This window comes from Manis javanica, chromosome 3 (genome assembly GCF_040802235.1).
Source record: "Manis javanica isolate MJ-LG chromosome 3, MJ_LKY, whole genome shotgun sequence".
Lineage (NCBI taxonomy): Eukaryota > Metazoa > Chordata > Mammalia > Pholidota > Manidae > Manis > Manis javanica.
The window spans coordinates 70914660-70926008 of NC_133158.1; the positions used below are offsets into that span (position 1 = coordinate 70914660).

General features: G+C 37.6%; 1 protein-coding gene across 1 annotated transcript in view; it reads left to right on the forward strand.

Moving 5' to 3' along the window:
- MORC1 (MORC family CW-type zinc finger 1) overlaps window positions 1–10981 on the forward strand; it is a 157934-nt gene extending 146953 nt beyond the window's left edge. The window contains exons 25-27 of the mRNA XM_073230415.1: window positions 794–847; window positions 7363–7557; window positions 10132–10981. Coding sequence (XP_073086516.1) covers window positions 794–847; window positions 7363–7557; window positions 10132–10269 — 387 coding nt within the window. The 3' untranslated portion in view covers window positions 10270–10981. The remainder of the gene's footprint in view (window positions 1–793; window positions 848–7362; window positions 7558–10131) is intronic.
- Window positions 10982–11349: the final 368 nt, after the last annotated feature.

The following is an 11349-nucleotide window of genomic DNA, read 5'->3' on the forward strand; positions in this document are numbered from 1 at the left end:
ACAGCGGTGCCACTGTGTTCTTCTGATCCTGGATGAAGTCTTTAATTTTCTAGTCTGTACTCATTGTTTCTGATTCTACTCTTGCCTCCTCCTCTCCCTTTGGGCTTCTGACTTCACTGGGACTGTCTTGTGAAGCCCCCAGTGACCACTGTGCTCACAAAGGCAGGGGTCACTTCTTATCTTACCTGACCTCTCAGGAGGCCTCCCACCCAGCTGACTGCTTCTAGCTTTATGTAACCTCCATAACACACTTCTATTTTCTTTCTTCCCTCTGTTCTTGCCTTCTTTGCTGGCAACTCCTTCTATTCAGTTTTTAAATGTCGTCATGTCTGAGGGCTCATTCCGGGACCACTTCCTTCACTCTGTTAGGTGATGTTGCTAGATGACCTCAGCTAGTCTCTGACTTTAAATACTATTTCATATGCCAGGGACTCCTACTCTATTACTGTGGCATTCCTATCCAAGACACTGAGATTCCCAACTACCTTCCCGATAGCTTTTTGAATATTTATTAACATTTGCTTTTCCTTCACTTTGATTTTTTATCTGCAAATTTTGTTAATGATATTATGTTAATTATATAAGCTTTTGTAATCTTTTTTTGGAATGAAATGAGGTATGCTTTAGTTTATTAATTTAACTAGACCCCAGCCTAAAAGACCCACAGTACCAATGTCGACCAATTCTTGACTTTGATGCTTTTTATACTAGACACTTGCATGTTTTAACTGTGTTATAGACAGCTCATTCTCTAAAAGTTAATATCCTGTTCTACTATCATTTACAAAAACAGCTGGAGCAATGCCCAGAGCAGACAAACAAAAAGCTGAAAATGGTTTTCAATCAGGTAAGCTTCCTTTCAGTGTAGTCATTTATATTCTAAATCATCCCATATTCGAAAGGAGAAATAATATACATTTTCAAATGTTAGGTTTGGAAGGAAATCAAATTTGCATTCACTTATCAAAACTAAGATTAATGTGTATGATATCAGATGTCACAAAGCAACATCTTTTTGAATTTTAAAATGCAAATGGTTCCACAGCAGAAAGCTTATGAAGCACTTGGAGTAGGACTATATTTTGAACAGGAAACATGACATTCTCAGTCTTTGAGAAAGAGACTTACTGAATCATGGAGACCCCAGACTAAATGAGAAGTTATTTGTGGATTAAAGTTTTTAATTATTTAAGATAATTTGATATCTCTCTGTTTTATTTTTTCTTAGTATTCTATCAACAGTTATTTAAATATATTCTTTTCATTATAAAAGTAGTTATAAAAATAATGCTAATAAAAGAAAGTTAAGAATTTATCCAAAGTCCCAAACTGCCCCAAAATCACTGCTATTAATATTGTGATGTATTTCATTACAGCCTTTCTCTCTCTCTAGGTAGATTGTTTTTACTTTTGTTTTACAGTTTTCAAATAATATGGTATATCTAGTTCTTAAATATTTCCTGGTGGGGAAAAGAGTCCAAAGAGTCTTCACTTCTATTAGAGAAATATCTCATAAATCATATGCCCTCAACTCCATTAATTTACACTCAAAGGAACTGAGATTCCAAGAACTTGGGGAGTTGGTGAACTTGGCCAAGCTAATAGGGGATTAGTGTTGGAGTCAGAACAACCACTGAGCTTCCCATATTCATCATAGAGGCCATAACTGTCTAGAACTTTTCATGACACCAAGGTCAACACTGAGATGTTAGGTCTTCACTGCCGCTTTACCTGTGTTTGCTCAAACTGCTACACCAGCTCTATTACTAGCACATATTCTAGCATCTTCTTCCAAGTGCTTATGCTTACAGCCATCTTTTGGAAAACTGTCATAAAAACATTCAAATCTATGAAGGCTAGCAGGTGAATGGTACTCCTGAAACTGTGCAAAGCACAGCTATAAGCAGAGGCAATGCCTCATTTTTTGGAGGGAATGGAGTTTATTTGTTCCTGTTTTTATAAATGAAATAGAATTGTGAAGCAGTCCCCAAAGACCTACGACTAGCCAAACTTGAAATGAAATTAGAAGCTAACCCAAATTCCTTCTCAGGAAGGCTGCATCACCAAGTGTTTGAATCTTAGGGTGTGCCTGAATCCGACATCCTTGTTGATGTATTTGCTTCTGATATTTCTGGCTGAGTGCCTACTGGAATGTGAGAAGCAACTGGAAATGAAAGAGTATTGTAGTTCTTAGCTTCCCATGATTGTTTAACTGAAACATGAGTTTATTTTCTAAATGTTTTGTTTAAAAGGGAGTAATGGAATATTTTCAGCTTGAAGACATGTCATTGTTTCCTAATTACAGTAAACACAGTTTTCTTTCAATATATTTTTTACCCTATCCCAGCTCTACTATTTTTCATTAACAATTATAAAACTATGATTGATCAAAAGCCACTAGAGACAGGAGTTAAACTAGTCATTTTATATGCAGTTCCTCATTTAACTCTCACAACTTTGGTAAGTAAGTGCCCTGTTAGTAATGAGGAAATGGAGAATCAGATAATGTCCCAATGCCCTGATGCAAATTTAAGTAGCAGATTCAGAATTGGAAACCAGATTTGTCCCATTCCAAAGCTCTTTTCACTACACCACTTTCTTATAACTTAATCTTATTCCAACTAATACTTTATCCTTGTGATAGTTAGCATGTATTACTTGTAGTAAGCCTACTATAGCTTCTCAGCCTGTTGATATAAAAGAATTATTGTTTACTTACTAGAGAACTTGACATTACATAATTACATGTTTATTGGGGAGGTGAAATTGTCAGGGGATATGTGATAGGCAAACTGTTTAGTGTCCCACCAGAAATTGTCCCAACTGTAAGTCTGTGGCAGCTAGCTTGGAGAATTACCAGGAAGACTCTTGGATCTTCCCACAGATCTTCATCTCCTGGTTAGGGAACTCTGATTTAAATGTTTACACTATAAAATAGGAAGTTGCTAATAATTAGATTGTCATACACCTTAGTTTATCCAAGCTTAAAATATGTCCTTCATGTCTGTTTCTAAGTGATATATTTCCAATGTCTGCACTATCAGTAATGGAGACAGATTGTTGGGTCTTGGAGGCCAGACTGAATAAGATAAGTATTCATTCAGGGTGAGCAGTGTTAGCATAGATGATAAGTAGAGTCCTCTTAATATTCAGGGCAAGTGGGATTGAAAGAATCAAAGCAAGATGAACAGTCAGGAAATCATGAGTTTCTCTTGGAACTAAGATATTGCAAGCAAAATGCAGAACAATACGAATCAACTTCCCTAACATGAAACTTCATGGTCTTAAGGACTTTATTAATGATTGGTAGTTTTAGGTGGATGCTTACAAAAGCTATTAAAAATCATTTCTTGAAATCCATGTAGAGGACAAATTAAGCCCTTAATAAGTTACAGGCTTCTTTGTTCATCTCACCCTGACCACATCAGCGGTTTTCATAACTATTATTAGAGTAGCAAATGATTCATGACTTTTGCTGTATATGCTGACCAGAACCACCGTATTTTATTCTTTCTTCTCACAAGCCAAATTGGAGCTGGCTCCAGCCTACTGGACTTGCCTACCTCCTTGTCTTTTTCCTAGCTTTTCCCCAGGTTCCTCCGAATACTCTTACCTACTCTCCCAATCCACAGTTGGCCTCTTGAAACCCTGTCTACCCTATGTAGAGCCTGGCTATTTCTACCTTCTAAATCTAGCCTGCTTCAGTCTCTCTATGTGAAAATAATCTTGACTTCATGTGTCTGAGAAAACTGCAGAACCCTATTTTAGCATTCATTAACTTTTCTGCTTAGTATTGTAGTAATTTGCTGTATTTTATTTTCTCTCCAACTAAAGAATTCTTGAAGTTAGCAATCTTGTAAATTCTGTGTCCTGGTAGCATTCAGTCGGTACCTTTGAATGCATCTGGACCTTACTGCTTGTGCATTGAATCAAAGTTGTTTCTGAAGTTTTTGCCTGTCCTCATGGACACTCACTGCATATCCCTCTAAGTAGGGTACAAAATCCATAGATCTTATAGACTTGCCTTACTTTATGTAAACCAGCTAGAATTCTGGAGCACCAGAGCTGCTAGAGCTCTAACTTTTCGAATTCAAGGCAGAAAATGAAAATCTCAGTTGAATGTCCTTTCTTTCAAATCCTAATCCCATTCTAAATTAATGGAGGTTGGGAAGAATTCAATTTTTGATCCACCACAAATACCTCTAAAGACTAGGTTTAACCAGCAGAATGAAGCCTCTCATCTCGTTGCAATTCTCTACTCACCTTTATTAAAATGTTAATTCTATCTGAAGTTCTTTTACATTGAAATTTAAAAGATGTCAGAAATGCTACCATTTATAGTAACAACCTGGAGATGTTAGCTGAGAAATGCAAAAGAATAAATCTGGAAATGGAATGGTGGTGTTTAAACAGAATATAGCTAGTTACAAAATAGTAAACTTTGAGATTAAATATGACTTTGAATGTAGTGTGCTACATTAACATTCTTAGTGTGCTGTATTAACAATGTTGTCTTATGAACCTTTTATTTTGAAATACTTGTAGACACACAGGAAATTACAAAATAGTAGAGAGGTCCAATGTGCCCTTCACCCAATTTCCTCAGTGCATATGTCTTACATAAATATGTAATTATAGTACAATATCTAAACCAGGAAATTGAAATTGGTAAAATGTGTCTCATTTTATCATATGTGTAGATTTGTGCTACCACCGCCCAAAACAGAATACAGAGCTCCCATTATCACAGAGACCTCCCTGTGCATCCCTTTATAATCTCCCCCCTACTACCCGCCATCGCCGTCCCCAACACAGACACCCTTAACCCCAGGCACCCATTAACCTGTTCTCCATCTCTGCAATTTTTGTCACTTCAGAAATGTTATAGATAGGGAGTCATAGCATAAAAGTATGTCTCTTTATGATTGGGCTTTATTCAGCACAATGCCCTTTGAATCCATTCAAGTAAATCAAAAGTGTGTTCTCATTGCTGATGAACAATACTATTTTTCTTGTAATAATGTCGATATTTTATATTTCTGTTTAATTTTAATTTTTTTTGTTGTTGCTTTTACAAAAAAGTATTTCCTGTCTATTATTCAGGATGGCAAAAGCTATACAATTCTAGAGTTCTGAAAACTAAGACCTAGGTGGCTGGTGACACCTGAACTGTCTGTGGCCTTGTCCTCCTCACTCCAGCAGAGCAGAACGTGTCACTCTCTGGGTCTGACAGCAATATCCCTGGTGGGGTAGTTGTTGCCTTAATACAAGTTATCAACTTCTTATAAGTTGAATTGAAGACATTTGAAAGTGGATTCCCTCCAAGAACTCAGAATAGAGCCTGGATTTCAAGGCAGGATAGGTCCACATGTTTGAAATGCCTTTGCTGTGAATGTCGCACATCTGCTCTCCTAAAACTCCACTAGTTAGTGCTTACTGTGTGGCAGGCATTGGAAATACTGAGCTCAACAAAATCAATTTCGTTTTACATTGAGGTTCATTGTAGAGGGAAAGATAATAAACAATCAAAACACAATGCAATATCACATAATAGATGCTAAATATTTAAGTAAACAAACACATAATGTGATGTGCCATAAAGTGATTGTAAAGGGCCAGGGAATAGTGATGGTTTGTTGGTGAAGCTGGAGGCTATTTTAGATACGGTAAACAAGGAATGTCTGAGCCATGTCTCAACACAGATGTGAGGCAAGAAGTGAGCCTTTTGTAGATACCAGGTTGAGTTTAATCAGAGAAAGGAGTAAGACTGAACAGCCTGAGGCAGGAAAGGATGAGTATATTCCTGGAAGAATGAGGCCTATAACTCACAACCAGGCTTCACAGTTATATTTCACAGTTTAATTCCTGGAGCTCTCATAGAAGCATCCAGGCCATTTAAGACTGAAAAGCCAAGATTTCTTTACATGGTGCTCTGCAAGCCTCACAACTAAGTCTCACATTTAATAGAACACACATACAGAGCCCATGTTTGTCACTATAGAGTTGTATTTGGGGCCCTGAACCCAAATACTCCCCTCAGTTTACATCACATGAAAAGCATAAATAATTGGAGGGTAAATTCCTGATGTAAATCTAAGTCAGGTACTTTAAAATGGGACTCTAATGCTCTTTAATTTAATAGAAAATCCACACCCTTCCCTCAATTCCAGTAATATCTGTGCCTTAATTGGGGCACAGTGCACTGTCTTCGATAAGATACAGTATTTGCATACTTGTATTTCCTCATACTATAGACTAGAAGCTTGAGGACAAAGACTGAAACTTATGTATCTTTGTATCACCTATAATAAAATTCAATGCATTGAATTTAGGAAATAATGAATTAAAGAGAACTCAATATATGTAGGGTTTTGTTTGTTTAAAGGATTTTACATAGAAAGAGGAGAAATTTATGGGGTCAGTGAATGCTTAAAGGGGGTGATGTGGACAATGTCTGGCAAGGGCCTGTATGTAGTAATGAGTGTGGTAGAGGATGGGACGGTGGGGAAGGGTAGACTCAGAAGACAAACAAGGCTACCTACCATTTTCCTGGAATCCAAGTTATATTAGAAGCCTGAAATTTCCTTATTAAAGAATCATCAAATGTTTGTCAAAACAAGATTTCCTCTGTATCTCTTTTCTCAGAATGTCCCCTGGCCCTCTCTAAATGTTGATACAAGCAATTAATGCAATTTTGAAATTGAGGCATTTGGCCTCTGTATTACCTCTTTTTGCTCTGAGAGCCTCAGGCACAACATGAGCTCATGGAAAACAACCAAGACTCTTGAATTAGCAAAGGTCATATGCCTAAGTATATGTCCATACTCTGCATATTAGCAGAAGTGACAGAACAGGAATTCTTACTGGAGCTTCTATGCCTTCCATATGCTACAGACTTGAGTTCTGGGTAACCGGACATCATCTTCCAGGAAAGCCCCAAGGTACTGGCCATTTGGTCATTGCCTCTGAGTTCCTAGTGCTGTGCAAAGGGGGCAGCAGGCACCACCTGCCCTCTGTGCCCTGAATAATCTGGTATCACTAGTGGGAAGACAAAATCTTTACTGGGTTCTTTCTTCATTCCAAAGCAAGGGTCTCCAAGCCCACTTATGTGCCTCTTTCATCCTTATGTTATAGTTAGTGGACCATTACACATTTTTCCTCCTCTCTCTTCCTCTTCCGTCAGATTGTAAGTTCCATAAGGGTATCAACATGTCTTCAATTTAGACCACTTACAGTACATACACATACAGAGCTGACGCTTTGTGTGTTGTGCAGAATTAGAATATGAAATTGCTTTCTGATAGTAGGGAGAACATTAATATTTTACAAATACCCTAGAACTGCTTTGAAAATCATTTGCAGATGCAGAATATTTACATGATTCAATATGAAAAAAAACTAAAGAAAAAAATGCTGTCCATTATCTGTGATGCAAATAGAAGAGGAGTGGTTAATGAAATATCTGTGGGACAATATGAAAGAAAAAGAAAAGTTACTGAAGATAAACTTAATAATCTTCGTGTAAAACTGGCAGTATTGTTGGAGAAACTTAAGCTGGTAAGTAATGAAATTTTATTTGAGTTACAGGAATGTATTTCTGTGGAAAGAGAACTCAGCTAACTTCCCCTCCTAGCGTCATATGCACTTACTGACTTGGCACAAGTCACTTAACCTAGCTGTTTCCCTCCCTATGAATATATGGAACTCATAAATGAACTTGGAAAGTATATATTAGAAAAATTTTAAAGGGCCTATTATTTTTTCTCTTAAAAAAATCAGATGTTTTGCTTGTGCTTTTGGTATAGTTTGATCACCCTGTCTCCTCCTAGCATACTTCCAGTAGAAAATTTTTTTCCTAATTTTTTCAGACAACAAAAATATGTTAATTTTTACCCCAATACATAAATAAAAATGGATTAGGATTGTTCTAATCTTAGAGGAGAGGTTAGAGAGGCCAGGAAACACTGTGTAAGTATGAATGACTGTCCATCTTGTTTGTATATTTGAATATGTAAGGAACTGGGCCTTATTATAGATTGAGCTAATGAAGAAAGGTCCATCTTCTATAGCACATAGAAATGCTGGATAAAATAAAATATGTAAAAAATTAAAATATAAATACGTGAAGTTGAAAAGTCTTTTCATAGATGCTAGAAATAAATTGAGCCTAGGAAGCACATGGCATTTTGTACGCAGACATAGCCCTGAGCCTGGAGTAGGAGACAGGGCCCTCCTGGACCATGCAGGCTGAGCGAGCAGGAGTTCAGCGCTCTGCAGGGGCCCTTGACCAGAGGGCTGGAGGACTGGAGACTGGAGGATTGGAGGACTGCCCTCCCTGTGAAGGGGGTGGGGAGAGACAAAGGAACTCCACAAACATCAGTGTGCTGTGTGACGAGGATGGACTGTGAGGCCGGACCGCCTGGGTTTCAGATCTATTCCTCCTTCAAAAAATATGTGCCTTTTGTTTTCCCTTATATTAAATATGAAATAAAACACAGAAAATACTTTTGCTTAAGTATATAGCCAAAGAGAGGCTCCCTCCCAGTTTGGGTAGTCTCAGTAAGAGTTAAAATGTTTTCATTATTAAAATAAAAAAGGATGAGTGTTGCTGACTGTTTTCCCATAATGGTAATTATATTTGTGCTCCTGTTAACAATACTACCTAAGCTAATTTTTCAAGTTTGTTTATTGCTGTACAAGTGAGATTTGAGTGGAGCTCCTTTTCGTCCTTGCATCTATACATGGTGGCAAGTGTTATGTGCACAAGGCCTGGCGTGGAGCCTGGCACCTGGTAAAGTTTCAGTGATGGTTGGTGGTTTACTAACAAGAAAAGCTAGAGGGACCAAAGGGATTCTGTATTCTAGAAATCAAATACCGCCATCTAGCTGAAAAGTTCATAAAAATTTGGTTCTCCTAATAGCAAACCTGTGTTTGTTTAGGAGAAAAATGAAAGAATAATTATTTACTCTTCCCTCTACCAAACCCCTGGGTTCCCAAAATAATTGCATTAATTTAATTTGCTTTATTTACAACGTTTGGTAAGGAGGTGAAGGGCTTACTAGAGCAGAGATGAAATGCTTATTCTAGTATCATTGGAGAGACACCAAAGGGCTCCTGCCCAAATACATTTACTCTCATCCCGAACTTGAAATTTTCATTTTCATTGCCTCTGACTGCTAGAGCAACTGCAGTAGAATAGGGCAGAGACGTGAGATGAGGCAACCCCCAGGAAGGTGGATGGGGCAGCCTCAGGAGGAAGCTGGGGCAGACCCAACCTGAACACCTAGGAGGAAGTCTATAGTGTCTTTCATGCAGGGAGCAGTAGGCAAAGGATTTGACTAGGCTGAACAGCCTGAGAGCAATCAGTGTTAGAAAGGGTCACACCAGGCATCCCTCAGCGTCAGTATATGTCCATATATGGAAACCTGTCTTCAGGAGCAGGGTCCCAGTCACAAAGCTGGGACTCTGTACAACTCAGCCTGGTTAGGGGACTGAGCAAATCTAGGGCAGAGAAAGCAAAGGAGAAAGACAGTTAGCAGAACCAGATAACAGATGGAGAAACTAGGATAGTGGCACCAGACATGGGAATTTGTCCATCTGTTCATGTATCAAGAAGCCCAGGGAAGGAGAGCCTGAAATCACCCCAGTAGAGAACTGGGGGAAAGAGAGAAACGGGGACAGATCATGGCAGCAAGCCTAGGGTTGTGGGAAAAGATGCTTCAGAGGGAAAAGGAGAAATAGAGAAGTAAAAATGTGCCTAGTCATCTCTTTACCTACAAAGCTAGAGATTTATGAATTTTAAAATGGGAGATGAGGGCCTGTAACAGAGAAGAATGAGCTGGAGGTTGAAGGAGGGCTTTAGAAATATGACGAGTAATTAAACAGAAGGAAAACCCCAGTTGAACTAACCTCCACCTCCACTAAAGAAAATAAAATGGTCCAAGTTCTAAACCACTTTTGAGCATAAAATGAGATTAAATGCACAAACATTTTGAAAGGTTAAAAACATCATTCAGATGCAAGGTAGGCTTTGTTGCCACATGAATCATAGTACTGTCCCGAAGTCGCCCAGATTACAGGAATAAATGTGTAGCAGCCTCTCTTGCTATGACTGCTGCTTCTCTTTTTCAGGGTGGTCCAACAGGAGACCTGGAGCAGATTGACAGTTATTTAGAAGCTTTGCTTAAAGAAGACAATCTCCTTTCTCACAACACTTTAAGTAAAGTAACTATGGATACAGGACTGGAAAACAGCGGTTTTCAAAATTAATATACAAAAGACTACTGAATCACCTAATCTTGCAATTTGTGATGAAAAAGACAGACCTGCCCTTTCTCTAATACAGCCACCACTCAGTAAGGCAGAAAATATAAATCCTTAAAAAACTTTGAGGCATAGTTTATATGATAATTTTATTGTTAAAGAACAAATCTAACTTTAATGTGAACACATTATACATATATAAGAATTGTGTTTTTATATTTTCCTTGATAACTGATTATTTTATTTGTTCAGATATGTCTGTAACTTTGGACAGAAAACAATAAAACATTTAATATTTGTGTGTGGAATGATATAATTTTAATTTAATGTATGTATACATATTACAAAATTGCAAACAGGTAAAATGGCACATGGTGAAAAGCCTTAACCCTGTGCTCACCTCAGCCACTTACTCTTTTCAGGAGGCATGCCTTCACCTGTTACTTGTGAATCCATCCAGGAACAATCAATGTGTATAAAACCATATAAATCATTATTTAGACATAAATATGGATATAGTTGCATCCAGAAGATGCTGTTGCTTTTTCCACTTACTGTACCCACAGGATCATCCCTATTAGTATCAATACCTGTGGAGCTCTTCATTATCGTTAACTGTTCCTTATTATTCTATTCTATGGACATACCAAATTTATGTAACCATTTTTTTCTCAATGGACATTTAAATTTTTTTCCCATTCTTTTGGGTTTATACACACGCAACAGTGAATATGCTTGTAATTATGTTCATTTTGCACATGTGAAATTATATGTGTTAAATAAAAGGTGAATGGCTGGTTTAAAGCATGTGTACACTTTATTAATAGATAATTGCCTAATAGGAGCCCACAAATTTTGATTAACATACACTCCACAGCTACATATGAAAGCCTGTTTCCTCACACCTTTGCTTACCCAGTGAATTATCAAAGTTTCTCAGCATGCTCATCAAATAGGTGAAAAGTGGTATATCCTTGTAACATGATATTTCTTACATTATGATTAAGGTTGAACATCTTTTCATGTTTAAAATACATTTGAATTTTTTATTTGGCCCTTTTTTCCACTTTTCTATTTGGTGGTAAG